The following is a 19,489-nucleotide window of genomic DNA, read 5'->3' on the forward strand; positions in this document are numbered from 1 at the left end:
TAAAAAAGCAATCTGTACAGATTTGAGTTTGCTTCTCTTGACGACCTCGAGAATCCTCGATGATAAAAGCTATTGTTTTCAATTTCCTAAGCAACTTTGAATAACGTTCAGTCTAATGGAATTTCACTCCCTTTATTCCAAGTTACAAAAGTACATGATGCACGAAACATTGAAAAATTGCAACCCTCCCTTCGACATCGTCGAATTTCTGCGTGTATAAAATTTCAAAATTACATTATTCATTACATTATCGGTGAAAATAACGTTTCTGATCTAAAATTCTGTGGCAGTCACTACGGATTAGGTGATAAAGGAAATAGTAATCGCGTGTAATGTGCACAGTTTATTGTATACATGTGTATATATAAATATATATATATATATGGATATGTTTATCATATTCTACATCGATTATCGTACTTGAAACTGAAATCTGTTTTCGTTTCTTTTTTTCATCTCGCGACTGCGTCGAGGATGAAAAATCAACGACTGCTGGCTTATTATGATGCTGTTTTCATTTGCGTAAGCAATCTGACGGGTACTCGAACTATCGTTATTTAATGGATATTGAGCACTCAAATATTACTGGCAATTTCGATAATAATGGACCGGACGTCCGATCATACACGTAATATTAATTATGGGATTATAGTCAGGGCTCCTATCATCCGTAACTCTCGTGACTGTTGGGATATCCAGAGATATCCCAGCGACAACCGAGAGGTAACTGAATATCAGGATAACATGCTAGTGAGATGGATATCAGAGATGGATAGCCAAAGACTGTACTCGGTCTGTACAATGACAATGCTACTCTTATTCCCTTGATGCACTTATGGCGTGAACAAAATCTGATCGTTGATCGTTAAAACTTTTCTAATTCGATGCCTTGGCAGTGATGATTCTAATCGCTTCATACCAACTACTGCGATAATAAATACGAAACACACCTCTTTCTTCGTATATATAGTTACAGCTCCCTTGTTTCCTTCTATTCCTCTAAAAATACGTGAACAAAACTGGCTGGCTCGTGAAAGAGGCGCGTTGACCTGCAACGCGATGCTCTTTACGAGAAAATGCCATTGTGTCTTTACACGTTCTCTGTGTAAATTACGACGGACAATTACACAGTATTACGTGGTATATCGACTATGTAATCTAAAGACCAATTACGGATTCGCATCGCAGCAAAAAGACACTGGTTCACACCGGTTTTTTTTGTCATCGGTACTTGAAATCGATGCTGAATCCATCCCTAGATTTACATCGCAACGTAAAACGAAATATGTTCACGGCGCTAATATTCCATGGCGATTAATCAAAATCATATGAGTTGAATGCGCTCTAAATCCACTAATGTTTGTCTAATCAAATATCGAATAGATGGCTTGTGTACGCATTTACAACGGAAATATAGCTTGATGTAAAGTTGTACTTTTCGATTGATGAAAAACTAGAGAAATAGAATTCTTCATTTTATCTATATTATCGTCGTGATGTGACTCGGTAGCAATTTTTATCTTAACTTTAGTTTCATTTTCGATCCTCGCTCGTAGCTAAAAATTTTCAAAGAGGCGCCAGCACCCCGTATTCTTCGTTACAAGTATATGGACAGTATGGACAGTTGCTTTTAGCATTTACTTGACATTTTTCTACTTTTATCCGTCTTTCCTTCTACTTATTTGCGGAAAATGTAGAAAACACAGCACAATGTCTTCTTCCGTTTCTTTTCTTGTTTCTTGTCGCAAACGTAATCGTCATAATGCTACCACGCGCGCGCGCGCGCATGATTGTATACGTGTTGTTTCTTCTGCATAATAAGAATTAAACAATAGATGTAACAATAGGAGAATATGGTAAGAAACGAAAGAGGAAAATATTAGACGGCCAATGCACCATTTGCTTTTCCACTTGATTTTCCAATTGGTGCGGAGCTCCGTTTTTCCAAATATTCCAATTGTTTACTAAGTTATAGACACAAGTAATGTAAGTTATAGATATAAGAAGATATAGATATATAGACACAACGTGTGCTACTACTCAGTAGCACGGAGATATCTGTGATTAATGAAAGAGACCGCGCGCAAACACGAGCTCCGTATTGCGTCTCCAATACAAATCCTCACCGAAAGGCTCGAACTCTGATTAGGATTTAGTAGTTCGTTCATAAAAATGTTAACCACTTGGGCTATATGTCACGCATCTTCCTTTTGCAACAATACCATTTGCAAATGACGTGCGAGCATTAAATTATCGCCCATTTACCTTACTTGATACTTTTGAACCCGCGTACTCAACGTTGGCTTGCGCTAGAGTTTCTATGATCGGGTTGGTTAATTGCCAGCACAAGTGGCCAGTTGGTAGACTTTTGTTTCACTGATGCAACATCGTTTCTCGCATTGAAACGAGATTTTATACAACGTCGTACGAGATAAATGTGGACGATATCGGAAAAGGCACGTCGAAGCAAGAAAAGTACAATATTGTATCGGTTTTCTAGCAAATCGCGATATACCACGCGGTATATTATACATACCATGATATCCCATGGCAGATTTAGCAAACAGCTTTCCTTCCTCCTTTTCTCCTCTCCTTCTTTCGCTTTAAGTGCTCGTGGAGCAACTGTTGAGTCTTCGAGTCGAGGTGTTCGAGCGACGGCTCGCTCTTGTTTATCGAGATAATGTGGCAGAGTGTTCCATCAAAGTTATTCGACTAGATCGAATCGCCGGTCGACGATTTTACGAATCTCATCGAATTATTCGTCGACCAATTCCCAAAGCATTAGAGCAGCGTCGGTGCCGCCGACGGTAACGACGTTTTGGTCGTTGTAGAGAAACCTGGCGCATGCTACCAGCGAGCTGTATACTTTTTCTTCGATATATTCAGCTTTAGCGCTGGTACACGGGTATCTGAAGAGCCGAAGATATCCCTCGGCGTCACCGCTTATCAACATATCGTGCGCTGCTGATCTGCTGGAGGTAGTGACCACTGTGGTCAGCGGATAGTAACGGTTGTTCCATTGGCCTAAAAGATACAGCGATAAAAGCTCGCTTGTACAAAAATACTCGCAGTGGGGTGATACGATTCAACGAGTGAAGTAAGAGCCAAAGTGAAAGCAGACGCAAAATAAGATCGATGGATACAAAGAGACTAACCGGAAACCATGTAGCCAACGGTGCAATTGTGAGTATACCACTTGACGTCTTTCATGACCAACGGGCTCTTCTCGGATGACAGTACTTTAACATCCCCTAAAAAAAGACAATTTATGTTCAAACATTGTGCGCGTTATCCGTGTATTTGGAATGTGAGAAATGGAATGCGACAATATAGCTGCAGATCTGTTAGACAGATACACACACACACAATATATATATATATATATATATATATATATAACGCACGCGCGTGTGTGTGTGTATTGTGTGTGGGGATTCTCCTATATATATATTTTACATACATTTACATTCATATAATACATTTTACACCAAGAGTAATAAGTTTATGGTGGAATTAACAGATAGTGCTCACTAGTTTAGCAGAAACTCCATTATCTCATATTAGGAGCATATCTCTCTCTCTCTCTCTCTCTCTCTATATATATATATATATATATATATATATGAAAAATTCATTGTTCGTTATTGTGTTTAGCTTTTGCAAGAAAAGGTTTGTGAAATTGTGAACATGTCAAAGAAACTTAAGGTAAGTCTTTAAACCTTGTTTATTACATAATAAAGAAATGGTTGGCAATAAATTCAGTATGCAATGATAGAGTAGAATCGTAGTAACAGGAAAATACGCGATTTGTTGAATTGCTTAATTGTAGAGGTTAGATTTCATGATCGCGGAACCGCTGGGTGTGTGGCTCGTATAATGAGATATTCAGGGTACTCTTAATATGAGATAATTATTGCTCGAATATGAAGAGTATATAGTGTAATAAAAAGAAAGAAAATACTACGTTAAAGGTAAAGAAAAGTTAATACGAATTTATATTACGAATTTTTGTGTATTTAATTTTTATAGAATCTGACTATGGAGGTTAGAGAAACGAGGAAGCGTTGACAGTGGCATCGTGAAGATTTGGCGAAGGCTGTGGTAGCAGTAGTATTTATTTAAAAAAATTTTTTAAACCATTTGCGAAGATGTAAATGCAGTTTTGCATCTAGTCGCTAATTGTCTATTAATTTCGTGAATTGTCTGTGCGTACTTAGATTTAAACCTGGGCGCGACATTGGTTCTCTGGAGGCCCTACTGGACAGACTGTCTCTTCTGGAACTTATTACATTTTTAAATTCTGCTATGATACCTAATCGCAAACTCTATGATCTCATATCGAGACTATTATACAACTGTCAAGTTTGTCATATGATATAATCGATAATTGAGGAGCTTTGCAACTCACAGAACACGAGATCGTAGTCTTGGGTAACGGTTTGGAGAAACCGGCTGTCGGAGCTCCAGTCGAGCTGCACCAATGGCTGCGTGCCGCGAATCTTGTTGCTCTTCTTGTACGAAAATCCATCCCGTGACACTCTAAAGAGATAGACGCTACCGTTTTGGGACCCCATAGCGACGATTTCTCCAGCTGATGAAACGACGAAGAAAAAGATCATGGAAAGGGATTAAAATGTTATTTTCTTGTACACTGCAGTTTCTAACAACAGCAGACCATATTCACGAAACCAAGGATGATGAAATTTGATTTAGAGCAGCGAGCTAATATAATAGTAGAAAAATCTCTCTTCAAAGTGCCTCCAAAGTGTCCCTCTCTGCCAATATTGGCATTTTATATGGAAAAAGAGAAAACTGTTTAGATGCCATTGAAGAAAGACACCGACAAATATTGAAAAGGCTGCAATTTTGCATCCACGAGTCCCATTAATAGCATTAATGATTTATCAAGAATCTTGAGAATTTAAAAAATTCCATTATAAAAATCTCGTATTATATAGAAGAAGTAATATATAAAAAATATATATTCTTCTCTCGTACTAGGATTGTATCCGATGCAAGACAGAGGCGATCCGCAGACTCTCAGAGTCGCCACAGCTGCGCCGGTATCGGCTGCGAGTACCAGGAGATGACCCTCGGACGATCCCGCCGCTAGTGCCACGCCGAAAGGGTGGAAAGCGATGCATATACACTCGAATAACGAAAAAACATAAAAATTAAACACTACCGAAGAGGTGAGAAATATAACCAGTTATATTGCGGTAGTTAGCGTGCTGCTAAATGTGCCAGAGTATATAGATTTTTTTCTATGACCCTTAAAGGGACGCGATATGGCAGCGATTTATAAGAATGCTGCGTATAATGCCGCCGACAACGACAACGTGTGTATCTGGCCCAGATCAGCTTCTTAAAGCAGGGCGCACGCAACGCGCGATTGTGTTTGCTTCGTTGAGGAAAGGGGGAGAACAGAGCAACTCCTTTGCCTTCCTCTCTCTTTGTCTTACTTCCATCACGTCTTATGTAGGGATTTTAATTCTTCTGACTTTAGATTGTAAATCATTTTTATATTTTTTTTTCCAAAAAAGCAATTGTTTGCACAATCACTTGAGTGAAAAGGAAGAGATAGAGAAAGAGAGATAAGCCACCTTAATAATTATAATTAGCTTGAAAAATATACTGCAGCGTAACATTTTTTCAAGTTTTCAAAAATCGTGTTATATATGGATTTAATAAAGCAATTTTTTCAGCGCTCCAGGAAATGATTATTCTGGTGTGAAATGAATTTTCAGTACCAATGAAATGATCTATATCGCGTAATTTCTTCTTTATTTCCAGAAACTATCTTAAAACGCTCGTTCATTCGGATTGATCTTAGATTCATTAGCGTAATTCGTGATTCGATATCGCTTTACATTCATCGACGTTATGGTTCACACCCTTCCGCTATTTCAAAGGTGTGACCAATTTACGTTGCATACCACGTCATCGAAGAGTCCTAATGCAGTAAAAATTAGTTACTCTTTCGATCCCTAGCTGCACAGTCACTTTTTAATCCGCCAAAGTGACTCAAGCGGACAAATATAGGAACAAGTATAGGACTGAGCATTACGTGCAATTTGGCTCTGCAGTACCGTTCAAACCTGGTTTCACGTGAGAATGCATACATTCAATGAAACACGTGGCGTTGTTTTGGCTAGACCTTCATGGCTCGAGGAAGGATGAGAAGGAAGAGGGGAATGACTTTGTTGAAACGATGGAAATATATGCGCACATAGAATGTAAAATGGAGTGGAGAAACGGGAAAGAGTCTCAAAGTATTGGTTACTTTAGAGTGGGGGATGAGTTTGCGCCGACGTCAACGTATATCTCTCTCCCTTACACCTTTGTAACTCCTTTTTCTTCTTAGTTGTCTTCTTTCTCTCTCTTTTTCTCCGTCTTTACTTTTAGCTTGGATTCGTTTTCACCGTTATATTATCATTACAGCGTACAATCAAAGATGTACGCTTGAAATGTTGAACTAGGATTAAATGAATACAAACGTTACGAATATGTTGCAAAAATAAAATCTTATTAAAAGATTTTAACTTTTTGAAAAGATTGTGTATAAAACGAGATGCGAGCATACTGGAAACTTGATCAGGAAAAAAGTAATTAATTAGGTTTTATGGAATTGTGAATATTTTTCTCGAATCATTTTATAACTTCATAACAGCGTCAAACGTTTTTTAGTCAGAGCAACACATGAATCACGGAACAGTGGATCTGAGGTAGGTAGCGAGAGTGGGGAGGGCAATTCCTACTTCCGTTAAGAGGCCGTTGCAAACGGTGGTAAGGGAGCAGGGGAGAGACCGTATCTCATTGACCGTTGGTCAGCCAACTTCTTGGGATCAATAAACACCCACTCTGCTTGGCCTACCTTCGAGTGCCGTTCTTAAAGATTTGAAACAATTTCGAATTTGAAACAGGATTATTTTCGCATCTCCTCTCTCTTTTACAACTTTTTAAAAAATTACTCACTTGCCGTAAATAGCGAAAATCGTATTGTCCGCTCATATGTTTCTGTCAAAGACATAAGTCTGCGGCAATCCTTTCTCTCATTATTAAACTACTAATCCAATCAAGCGACGTGGAAAAAAAGAAAGCAACTTGCACGTTAATTTTTTTCGATTTTTTTGTCTTTGGCATCACGACTAGTGTAACAATAATCGCAGTAAACCTTGAACCTTCAATCTTGACGCGATATTAATCTCGATCCTGGACACGCAGGCCGATAAGGGCTCAAGGAGAGGGTCGTTCTCGATATTTGATATTTCGTTGCGTGAGGACGAGTAATAACATCAGGACTGATAAAAACACAGACATTGGTCATTTTCGTACGCGAGTCGAGCCTTGGTTTCACCAGCTAATCGAGTCCGAGTAACAAACTAGTAACAAACTAATTATTATTTTTACCGTTCACTCGAACAATCTCGGAGTCAGCTGCGTACAAGGCTCGAGGTCTGCTCTTGCTGCGAGCTCTTCTCTGCCAGCTAATGTCCTCCACGACCGTAGGTGGACCACGCGATCTCGATCTTCGTGCCGGCGATGCCGTGATACCGGCACTGGTTGCACCGAGAACCGATCCGGTACCCAGGTAAAACGTGTCTACGTCCGCGAATTCGTTTCGCAGCTGCGAGAAGCTTCTCACCTAAATCGGGTACATTAGCGGTAAGTTAGCGAAGTATATGGTTCTCTCGCTGGACATTGATAGACAACAACGCGAGAAATAATGTTTCTTCATAATTGTGAAGTAAATCCGTAGTACCTGACGAGCGAAAAAATACGGATTAAAGCGACACGTGCCTTCTAAGAGATGTACCTTCACTTTTGCGATACGTATAGCGACTATAAAGCGATCCAAACTTGCGGATGTAGTTCTTCCTCTTTTCTCCTCGTGTTTTATTTTTTTTTCTTTCTTTTTTTATTATTTTTTTATGAACAAGACGGAGAATAATACATTTTACTGTTAATTTACCGTTTGTCGACGAAAATTGGCACGTTTGATGATTAAAGTTGATGTATACACGTGCAGTCATAATAATCTGAATAGATGGATCTCTGACCTTTTTCTACACACACGTGGATATACGTCCGTTCCACTTGCAATACCACGACCACCTCCTGCGAGAGATGTATAACCGTATAATGTATTACAATGCCAAAAATTCAAACTGACGACGTTGCAGCGCTTCACGTCACGGTTTTCCCTCCTCCCTCTTCTATCCCATTCGTCGCGTGTTACCAAATGATGCATTCATGTACTAATGCCATAGTAAACCGAAACTCTTTTCTTCTCGCTTATTCCTGCCCCCGTAAAATGTAGTATCTCTTTTTTAAATATTTTAAAATACATTTATCTCTTGTTTATCGTTGCAATGTTTTCACATTGTCGCTCGTTGGATTTTCCTACAGTGGATTCTTCTTTGAAATTATTTAATCTGCTAATAAAGCAGCCGAAGACAAGAGATAAATTATTGTGCTTGTACGTATCCGCGCGCGCGCGTATATTATGTTATATTGCATATACACGTGCATGCATATGTACGTAGAATACAAATGCAACAAATACTTGTCTCAAAGCCGATTCGTGTAGGACGTACAAGCAATAACCTTATTTCGTAGGACCTCGAGTCGACCCCGTTATCGTCACGCTCCAAGTTTCGTCTTACCTCTCCGCCGTCGCGTACCATGCATATTTATGGACTAACGTCGCTTCCAAGTCGATTTTACAAGTATGACGCCGATACCTCGAATTTACATACGTCTTCTTCTTTCTTTTTTACACTTTCAAATCACGCACTCTCCCAGGTGTTTTAGCCATGCTGATTACGTAAATTACGATTTAATACATTCGCGCAACCTTAATTGCAGATAAATCTAATTTGATAAATTTCTATGCGAGGTGCGAGGTAGAAGCGAATCGTAATGTAACTCTACTTGTAAATTTATAAAATTTCCGTGTTTTTTTTCTTACATCATCTTTTATAGTACACCATGCACTAGCTAGTAAAAAACTATGAGAATGTATGAAACAACTGACCTCTTGCCCCGAAACAGTGAACATCCGCTTAGCTCCGTTCATCTTCAACACTTGCCCGAGATCTTCTAAAACTTCCTCAAAGGGTTGCGACGTACGAAGATTTAGCAGGACTCGACACTGCGAAGAACATTTAAAATTTGCATTGAAATGACACAGCACGCATATTACGACGTATACCTGAACAGTGTGATCATGATTGTTGACGATACGGATGACACGACCTGAGGAAGGCTTTCCACCGCCGGGGGGTGGCGCCTCTTCGGTGATGGAAGCCTTTCGGCTGAGACTCGCCGGCACTGCCGGCTGTCTACTTTGCCACCCTCCAACCACATTTCCGGTGTTCCCACCACCTCTACTGCCTCCACCGGCCGCCTGACTCGTGTACCAAGTGTTATTCTTCTTTCCGTAGCTGGCCGGCTATCATGAAAAATTTGTTAATCGTTTTATCACCTTGATTACGCAATCTCGATGAGATCAGAGAGATATACAGGGTGAGGTACCTAAAACAGGCCACCTGAATATCTCGGCTGTTATTGGTGATAGAAAAAAATGTGTCAGACCAAACTTGCATGGTTTCGAGGGACACATAATTTGTTCTAAATAATTTTTTATTAGGTGGACGCGTAGAGGTCATATGAAGATCAACTTCGTTTTTTTAAATGGTATGATATGTTTTTTAAGTACCATCTAGTAGAGCGTTTGAAGATGCGCACATTGATCTACGGATCAAAATCATTCAAGGTCACTGAAGGCTAAAATTTCTAAGTGCTAGAACTTTTTCATTTCTGAGTTTACGGTATTTTCAATAGCAGAGAACTCTAGGCAATATAAAAAATAATGATATCATCAACTCAGAACTCCTCTGAGAAGAAAAAATTTTAAACTCGAGAACTTTTTCATTTCTGAGTTTACGGTATTTTCAATAGCAGAGAACTCTAGGCAATATAAAAAATAATGATATCATCAACTCAGAACTCCTCTGAGAAGAAAAAATTTTAAACTCGAGAACTTTTTCATTTCTGAGTTTACGGTATTTTCAATAGCAGAGAACTCTAGGCAATATAAAAAATAATAATATCATCAACTCAGAAATTCTCGGAAAAGAAACAATTTCTAAAGGCTAGAACTTTTCATTTCTGAATTTACGGTATTTTCAATAACAGAGAACTCTAGGCAATATAAAAAATAATGATAACAACTCAGAACTTCGCGGAAAAAGAAAAAATTTCTAAAGGCTAGAACTTTTTCATTTCTGAGTTTACGGTATTTTTAATGGCAGAGAACTCTAGGCAATATAAAGTAAAGTATTTTCCCTTGCAGTTGGCCTTCAGTGACCTTGAATGATTTTTTACTCGTAGATCAATGTGCGCATCTTCAAACGCTCTACTAGATGGTACATAAAAAAACATATCATACCATTTAAAAAACGAAGTTGACCTTCCTATGACCTCTACGCGTCCACCTAATAAAAAACTATTTAGAACAAATTATGTGTCCCTCGAAACCATGCAAGTTTGGTCTGACACATTGTTTTCTATCACCAATAACAGCCGAGATATTCAGGTGGCCTGTTTTAGGTGCCTCACCCTGTATCTCTCATTGTACGTAATCGCTCTGATCCGAATAAAATCTAAATATCGCACGTGAACCAAATCAGAGGGAGATCTGACACGTTACTCATCGTCGTACCCAAGCACTACTAATATAATAATATCATAATAAATACTTGGAGAACCTGCATCATTTCGGCCGGCAGCGATATCACTTCGAAAGAATCACTCATTAACACGACGAAACTGTCTGACCAGCTATCAAAATCCTGAGAAAAGCGAGATCCAGCAAGGTCCGATTCGCTACGAAGGTCCACAAAGTTTTCTCGACTGGTGCCAAAATCCGGCTCCGGATCGTCCGGCTGGGACGATGACGAACTTGCCGACTCAATTGTGAATCCCGATTGACCTCTCGTCACTTCTCAAGATCCACTTGTTTCACCTTCCCACGAACACCCTGAATGCCGTATTACACGATCCTCAAACTCACGTAATCGTAATGATCGAAGAAACTTTCATCATGTTTATCACTTGTGAATCTTCAATCTTCGATTGTACGAACTCGATAATGTCGATTCTTCATGGTTTTCCGAAGCGAGCACTCGAAAAATTATTAGGAAATAAATGAAGAGAACAACGAGATGATGAACTGTTCTTCTTTATCGAGAACGTACATGCAATATGCCGCGATGAAAATTTTCTGAAACGACGCAAGATTGCCCTGAGAGAATGATCTCTCTCGGATTATGCGATCTCGCGTTCTCACATCGTCCGACAGAAAATCCGACGTCTCAAAATGAACACGAACGAGGATAAAAACAACTAAAAAGTTATCGAGTTGTCGAGATCTCGAACTATCGAGAATATCGGACGGAAATGTACGAGAAAAATTGTCACGGTGAGATACTGCTCTTGAAATAAAATTCGATGAGAAATCAAAGAGAGAAGAAATTTACGTGAATTTCCACACCGAGTTTGTCCAAGTAAATCCGATTAATAGTCGCGATTAGTGTTCAGGTGCGCAACAATTGAACAACCCTCTCTCGGAATGCTGTCTTTTGGGAACGAGCCACTCTCCCCTGTTGGTGCAGCCACGACTGTGTTCAATGGACGACTACTGGGGCAGGTAGGAGGTGGGGTAGTTGTATTGAAGAACTAGGGTGCTGCAACATCCCCTACCACACCCCTCCACCTTGCGAAGGGCCACCACTGCTCAAGGACAACTACCACCTCCTACTGTAATCATCACCTTCTTTTTCACCATCCCCTACACCCCTCTTTCCGTCTTTCCGCCGCTCCTGCGAATAATACTAATTCGGAATGCTAATTCTCGAAATCAGGAGAATCACCACCTCTTCCGTTTTCGTTTGTTAATGATTCTTAATAAGCAGCGTAGCTTGTTGTTACTCGCAATCGCCATCGATCGATTGAACGATATTGCGCAAATTGCCGAGAATCGAATCTTTTCTTTACTACGGAATAACAGAGTTTTTTACTTAAATATTACTTGAGCGGAAGCTTTTATTATCAATGGAGGTTCCGCTACTCTTCCCCTAATATTTGTCCCGAATAGCTATATGAAATATTCACGAAAATTAATAACGCCCACGCCTTCTCAATAACTCACAGATGAATAAATTGAGCTAAAAACCCTCCAGGAAATTTAGCTCTGGACGGGGGCACTTAACTCGATTGGCTCACTAAAGTCAATATTCAAAGTGAAGAATTCCTGAAGAAAGGCTGAAAAAACCCAAGATCACCCATAAACCAAGTTATGATTGCGAGACACGCATCTTGCTATTATAAAACGACAATTACTCACTTACATAAATTTCTCTTTATTACAACGATAATCTCTTTATAAAGACAAGAAGTACAACTGAAGAATGGCAGTTAGTCGCCGTTGTTTTCAATTATTTACTTGATTACATTCTCATGTCAACTAAATTTCTATCGAGTTTTTTTCAGCATTCAAAACGGCTCAACTAATTATCAACTGACAATGATTAGTTGATCATTTGATAACTTGTAGAGAATCGATATAACGTTGCAGGGGTACGACAACAGTGGTTGGAACGTATTCACACCGAGCGAAGGTTAACCCACCCCCCTTCATTGTCTCGTAGACCAACCTTTCCGGTGGACCGTCCTACGTCAATGTAATACTTTAACCCCTCGTTCAGGTCGTTAGTATTTCGTTTCTGCTTGTTCCCTTCATAGGGAAAATTATATTAAATTCTATTATCCTCTTTTATTTTTTTCCAGCACAAAATCTTTCTCGAGACTTTTCAGAATTTTCTCAGAGAATTTTATTCAAAACTTGTACAGTGACTATGGACATGTAAATGTAAATATGCTCACTATAATACACAATAACTTATAACAATTAACAATATGTCTTCCGACATATTTTTCGCATTCTTTTTTCAAGGTTTTAAAAATGTTTTTCGCGTTGCTCCAAGGCGGTCAGGCAATAAATCATTAAAACTACATACTTTTCGCAGCACTGTACATGTAATATTTTTTGCAAATATATATGACACAAAAGAAGACGGATAAATCATTCTCAATCGTAGAGGAAAACGTTTCACGCGATACAACCAGGCGATCCTTTTTCCACCTTCCCTCTTCCCTTACTTACCATCAAGTAACCTTGTGATATGAAAATGAAGAACGAGCTCATACAAGTTGCGTGACAGCAAGAACGTCTTATGATTCTTTGAATCATGAGGAAACATACTGCTTTATTACAGGAAAATAATTGCTGCTGAAGCAGGGAACATTTTTTTTAATGGATCGGTTGTCCGTTAAGGGGCAAGACGATTCTGGAAAAGCGAGTCCAGAAAAAAAGTTGAAGAAATCTGTATTATGTGTGCAACCTTACTTTTCTAGTTTTTCTTTTTGCATCAGTTTTTCTACTTGTCATACTACTTTGGTGACATGAACTGCAGCACAAATAACACAATCAATCGTGGAGATATCAATGCGTGGAGGCCACGATTTGCCGTACGACTACTACAGCCAATGAAAAAGTAGGACGTCACGTAATCACAGAAAACAGAACCGAAGCAGCGGAAAAGCAAAGTTGTTTGGAAAAGGTATAAACTAAAAAAGGAAAACTATTATATTGGACTCGATGAGAAGAAAAGTGCAATTTTAAAAATTGCATTAGTAGTTTAATAATGAGAGAAAGGATTGCCGCAGACTTATGTCTTTGACAGAAACATATGAGCGGACAATACGATTTTCGCTATTTACGGCAAGTGAGTAATTTTTTAAAAAGTTGTAAAAGAGAGAGGAGATGCGAAAATAATCCTGTTTCAAATTCGAAATTGTTTCAAATCTTTAAGAACGGCACTCGAAGGTAGGCCAAGCAGAGTGGGTGTTTATTGATCCCAAGAAGTTGGCTGACCAACGGTCAATGAGATACGGTCTCTCCCCTGCTCCCTTACCACCGTTTGCAACGGCCTCTTAACGGAAGTAGGAATTGCCCTCCCCACTCTCGCTACCTACCTCAGATCCACTGTTCCGTGATTCATGTGTTGCTCTGACTAAGAAAACGTTTGACGCTGTTATGAAGTTATAAAATGATTCGAGAAAAATATTCACAATTCCATAAAACCTAATTAATTACTTTTTTCCTGATCAAGTTTCCAGTATGCTCGCATCTCGTTTTATACACAATCTTTTCAAAAAGTTAAAATCTTTTTAATAAGATTTTATTTTTGCAACATATTCGTAACGTTTGTATTCATTTAATCCTAGTTCAACATTTCAAGCGTACATCTTTGATTGTACGCTGTAATGATAATATAACGGTGAAAACGAATCCAAGCTAAAAGTAAAGACGGAGAAAAAGAGAGAGAAAGAAGACAACTAAGAAGAAAAAGGAGTTACAAAGGTGTAAGGGAGAGAGATATACGTTGACGTCGGCGCAAACTCATCCCCCACTCTAAAGTAACCAATACTTTGAGACTCTTTCCCGTTTCTCCACTCCATTTTACATTCTATGTGCGCATATATTTCCATCGTTTCAACAAAGTCATTCCCCTCTTCCTTCTCATCCTTCCTCGAGCCATGAAGGTCTAGCCAAAACAACGCCACGTGTTTCATTGAATGTATGCATTCTCACGTGAAACCAGGTTTGAACGGTACTGCAGAGCCAAATTGCACGTAATGCTCAGTCCTATACTTGTTCCTATATTTGTCCGCTTGAGTCACTTTGGCGGATTAAAAAGTGACTGTGCAGCTAGGGATCGAAAGAGTAACTAATTTTTACTGCATTAGGACTCTTCGATGACGTGGTATGCAACGTAAATTGGTCACACCTTTGAAATAGCGGAAGGGTGTGAACCATAACGTCGATGAATGTAAAGCGATATCGAATCACGAATTACGCTAATGAATCTAAGATCAATCCGAATGAACGAGCGTTTTAAGATAGTTTCTGGAAATAAAGAAGAAATTACGCGATATAGATCATTTCATTGGTACTGAAAATTCATTTCACACCAGAATAATCATTTCCTGGAGCGCTGAAAAAATTGCTTTATTAAATCCATATATAACACGATTTTTGAAAACTTGAAAAAATGTTACGCTGCAGTATATTTTTCAAGCTAATTATAATTATTAAGGTGGCTTATCTCTCTTTCTCTATCTCTTCCTTTTCACTCAAGTGATTGTGCAAACAATTGCTTTTTTGGAAAAAAAAATATAAAAATGATTTACAATCTAAAGTCAGAAGAATTAAAATCCCTACATAAGACGTGATGGAAGTAAGACAAAGAGAGAGGAAGGCAAAGGAGTTGCTCTGTTCTCCCCCTTTCCTCAACGAAGCAAACACAATCGCGCGTTGCGTGCGCCCTGCTTTAAGAAGCTGATCTGGGCCAGATACACACGTTGTCGTTGTCGGCGGCATTATACGCAGCATTCTTATAAATCGCTGCCATATCGCGTCCCTTTAAGGGTCATAGAAAAAAATCTATATACTCTGGCACATTTAGCAGCACGCTAACTACCGCAATATTAACTGTTATAACTTTGCTCTTCTTTTATCCCCTTCACGTCTCACGTAACGTTTAAATGCCGTATTAATTTAATGTATATTATAGTTGATTTTATAATTAAGCAGATAATGTTCTCTCTCTTTCTCGAGGAATATTTGATGAGAAACATGCAGAGTATTTAAATAAGCCGATGAGCTAATTTATAGATTAATCTAGAAAAAGTTCTCTGGCCTAATAAGAAACATTAAATTTTGTCCAATCTTTGAAAACATATTGTATAATCTAATTATAAATATAAAACATTAAATTTGTTCCAATCTTTGAAAACTATTATATATTATATAATCTAATTATGATAAAAAGGGTTAAATAAACAATTAAACCAGGACTGGACTGATTTAAGAAATTAATCTCTTAAATTATCACACTCATCATGTCGCGTTACGATGTCTAAAGACGGCTCGATCTCTTTGAACGTTTCAAAGAAGAATACATCGACATTGTTTGTTTACATCGTCAAGTCAAGTTCATGAGTATCGAGGTTGCTACCAATCCGTGTTTTAATCGAGTGTACAAGCCGAGCGGGCGAGCGCTCGCCAACGCGCATTTCTGTACTTTCTTATCAAGATTCAAGCTATCGATTTAGACTGTCGATCCTACTTATTTTTGGTGCAAGAATCACCTCTGTAAAATCATATTATTTACAAAGATTTGATATTTTCGAATTAATTGAAGACACAGAAATGTGTGACAATTGACAATAAAAACATTGTTTGAAATTTCCCCCTCAGTTTTTATTTTCCAATTCCATTCCAGTTTGAAGCTGTATTAAACGTGATAATTTTCGTGTGAGCACTTACCTTGAAGGTTTTGTAACTGGACACTACGTAGGAAGCGCCGTCTTCGAGTTCGTCCAGACTGAGCTTCCGGTCACCGTCCATCGAGAAAATGTGACGTGCCCCTCTCGGTAAGTCCAGCCGAAGAGACAGTCTGTCCAGTAGGGCCTCCAGAGAACCAATGTCGCGCCCAGGTTTAAATCTAAGTACGCACAGACAATTCACGAAATTAATAGACAATTAGCGACTAGATGCAAAACTGCATTTACATCTTCGCAAATGGTTTAAAAAATTTTTTTAAATACTCTTGTGCCAGATTTACAAGGTTTCAATGTTTTGGATATTTTGACCGAGATCTCTCTTTCTTTCTTTCTATGCATGCTCTATGAAGAGACGTGTCTCGATTGTGACACATCGTGATGTATGAAACGCAAGCTTGATCCTTGGATGATATTGCATTGGGTACCAGTCATGACCAGTTATAATCAATTAATCTATCCCTCTCAGCATGCATGCTCCCTTGTTAGACCGTGCGTGATTCGAGAGTCCGGTGGTGCTCACCTGAATTCCACGCCAGGGAAGTAGGGGTCGCCATTTTTGTAGAAGGTGACTCTTCTCGCACGCCAATAGCCAAGGTTGTTGTATCTCGCGGTTTGTAGCTCGTGCCGGCTCTTGGGTCGGCTCGGCTGCTCCGACTGCTCCGGAGGCGGCATGCGGGGACTGGAGGGTCTGCTCTGCCTCCAGTAGCCGGCCATGCCGCCTCCACCCCCACCCTCACCTTCGACCAACACACCCCCGACCTCTTCCTGCATCGTCATTCCACCCTCCACTCCGTTTCCACCCTCCTCTACCTCTTCTTCCTCGGCGTCCTCCTCCTCTTCTTCCTCCTCCTCCTCTTCCTCCTCCTCCTCCTTCTCTTCTTCGTCCTCGTCATCCTCGAGCGGCATCGCCGCTGTGGGCGTCGCGACACTCGCGGCGCCGCCCTTCGGCGAGTCTTCTCGAGTTCGCGGCACCTCTTGTTCTTCCTTTCTCATCACACCTGAATGAGAGGGTTGAAAACCGTTGAAAGCTTGCGCGATAGAGATAATTCGAATCAACAAACGCAACGAGCGGTCTCGATCACGAAAATTAATCTATTCGACACCCGTCCCGTATATGTTTCTCGATTTCTTGGCAGAACTCCTCACGGAAATTCCGCCACTCTCTACATTCACTAGACAGAAAGAACAAGACCGTACCAGATTGAGGTGGAACGTCCTCCGATGCAGTAACAGTCACGGTGGGCGCACTACCGGCTCCGTTATCAGTTGCGTTATCAGCTACCGCTGCTACCACCGTCGCCGCCGCCACCGCCGCCACCTCGTTCTGCCCCAATCCGCCAGCACGCGAACTCGACTGATTTTCAACCTCGGACATCCGCAAGACGAGGCCACCGCCACTTTCGCCGCCACTTTCGTCCTTTCCTGGCCTGCGCTCTTGCGATTGTAGAAAATTATCCGAATCTCTGCGTGCGACCACTTGTAAAATATCTGGGGGAACAGGAAAACAGGGAGGGATAATTGAGAGTCACGAAACGAGAGGAAATTTAACAATTTCCAGTAACGCATCTACACTAGCCAACCGCAAGTGTGGCGATCGGGGTAAAAATTCGAGATAAACATGCCGGGCCCAGGCGTTTCAGAGTCGAGTTCACAAATGTATCGTTTCTGAATATTTAAATGCCCAAACATTTAAGTGCACGATGCCACGATAACGCGAGAACTTCCTAACGCGGAAGTAGAAGAGACATTAAACGGCGGTGCCTGATTACAGTAACGATGGTTGACAAGAGAGAATAAAAAACGGATTATTTGAAAAAATTTAAAAAGAAGAAAAAACAGGTTATTTGAAAATAATTCCAATCGAGTAAATGCTACTTCAATGTCTCGCTGAAATATTTCACGAGATGCGACACCAGCCGACACGAATCAACCGGTAGCGAGCAACCGGAAGTGGACCAAGGCTCCGCCGAGAAAGAGAGGACTCGAGAGTTCACCAAAGTTCACCAACACTCCGCTATAGTCGTCGATTCAAGTGAGCGATTTAACTTGACGCGGTTATCTCGCGGCCATCTCACGCGGACGGGCGGATCGCGGGCGAATCGCCTGCGTCCAAGCTCATTCGGTAGCAATCGCGACAACGGTATACATATTCATGCGTCCTTCGACGATGGCGTCCCGACGTCGAGTGCTCGCCACAACCTCAGCGCCGCCGGCCTCCGTCTTCGTCGTCGCCCTTCGTCGTCCCTCTTCGTCGTCGCTCTTCGTCGCGACGTCGATGCCCGGTGGTGTCAGTGAACGTTGCAAGGGAACTTGTTGCACCAGGGTAACGGAGCGCAATTTTATAAGAATAATTTTAACGCTCTGCCGTTGCTAAGTTTTGCTCCATCTCTATTTTTTTTCTTTTTTTTCCTCTCTTTCTCTCTCGATCGCTCGTATCGTTAATTGCAGGATCAGTTACACGAGTTTTTCTTTCACAGAAAATCAGACTTTCCAACTATCTGGCAAGGATAACCTCGTCTGACGTTCACTCTTATAATATGAAGAAGAAATTCCGCCCCCGATCATTTAAAATGATTCAAACGATTCCATGGAAAATATCTTTGGATTGTGGTAACATCATACGTGCGTTACGTTCCGTCACCGTCCTGTTTTGCATAATATTTCAAGTCTCGAAACGCTAATAGACAATATTTCTCGAAATTTCGTGTCGTGACTCACGCGACGTGTGCGACTCCACCAACTTGAATAACGTACTTGAGGAGTTGAGGGTAGGAAGGATAGGCTAAAAAACTAAATCATGGTTATCTCGTAATTACATCAACCGACATCTATGTATATCGAAGAAACTGTTTTTTCCCTGCAATTATACACATACGCTCCGCACAATCGACCTGGTGCTTATCGGTTGATTTCAAGGAGGTCAACAGGCTTCCGTGTCGCCATGTCGCCGTGGCGTGGATTGCCGTCTTGCCGATAAAGTAAGTATATATCTATATCGTAAGTATAACTATGGGGT

General features: G+C 40.3%; 2 protein-coding genes across 2 annotated transcripts; one reads left to right on the top strand and one right to left on the bottom strand.

The window, feature by feature from the left end:
• Positions 1-323: 323 nt before the first annotated feature.
• On the bottom strand, positions 324-18,639 carry LOC105283156 (echinoderm microtubule-associated protein-like CG42247). Its single transcript, XM_026968440.1, has 11 exons — positions 17,671-18,639; positions 16,994-17,471; positions 16,457-16,634; positions 9,215-9,454; positions 9,038-9,154; positions 7,395-7,645; positions 7,295-7,301; positions 4,999-5,149; positions 4,409-4,591; positions 3,156-3,251; positions 324-3,024 (listed from the first exon to the last, which is right to left on the bottom strand). The coding sequence occupies exons 1-11, from the start codon at positions 17,846-17,848 to the stop codon at positions 2,756-2,758; spliced, it is 2,148 nt and encodes a 715-aa protein (XP_026824241.1). The 5' UTR covers positions 17,849-18,639; the 3' UTR covers positions 324-2,755.
• LOC105283155 lies at positions 18,607-19,308 on the top strand. The gene is made up of 2 exons (XM_026968266.1): positions 18,607-18,796; positions 18,951-19,308. Exons 1-2 carry the CDS (start codon positions 18,626-18,628, stop codon positions 19,152-19,154), a joined length of 375 nt encoding a protein of 124 aa, XP_026824067.1. The 5' UTR covers positions 18,607-18,625; the 3' UTR covers positions 19,155-19,308.
• The last annotated feature ends 181 nt before the right edge of the window (positions 19,309-19,489 follow it).

The sequence above is a fragment of the Ooceraea biroi genome, chromosome 3 (assembly GCF_003672135.1).
Source record: "Ooceraea biroi isolate clonal line C1 chromosome 3, Obir_v5.4, whole genome shotgun sequence".
NCBI lineage: Eukaryota > Metazoa > Arthropoda > Insecta > Hymenoptera > Formicidae > Ooceraea > Ooceraea biroi.

What these genes read in the sequence shown, in the direction of transcription:
- LOC105283155 (XM_026968266.1), top strand. Translation starts at nt 18,626, where the DNA reads ATGCGTCCTTCGACGATGGCGTCCCGACGTCGAGTGCTCGCCACAACC. An exon ending in AGGGAACTTGTTGCACCAGG is followed by an intron (nt 18,797 to 18,950) that starts GTAACGGAGCGC and finishes TTTCTTTCACAG; the next exon opens with AAAATCAGACTTTCCAACTA.
- LOC105283156 (XM_026968440.1), bottom strand. Translation starts at nt 17,848, where the DNA reads ATGTCCGAGGTTGAAAATCAGTCGAGTTCGCGTGCTGGCGGATTGGGG. An exon ending in TTCCCTGGCGTGGAATTCAG is followed by an intron (nt 16,635 to 16,993) that starts GTGAGCACCACC and finishes GTGCGTACTTAG; the next exon opens with ATTTAAACCTGGGCGCGACA. An exon ending in TCACTGTTTCGGGGCAAGAG is followed by an intron (nt 7,646 to 9,037) that starts GTCAGTTGTTTC and finishes TACCCGATTTAG; the next exon opens with GTGAGAAGCTTCTCGCAGCT.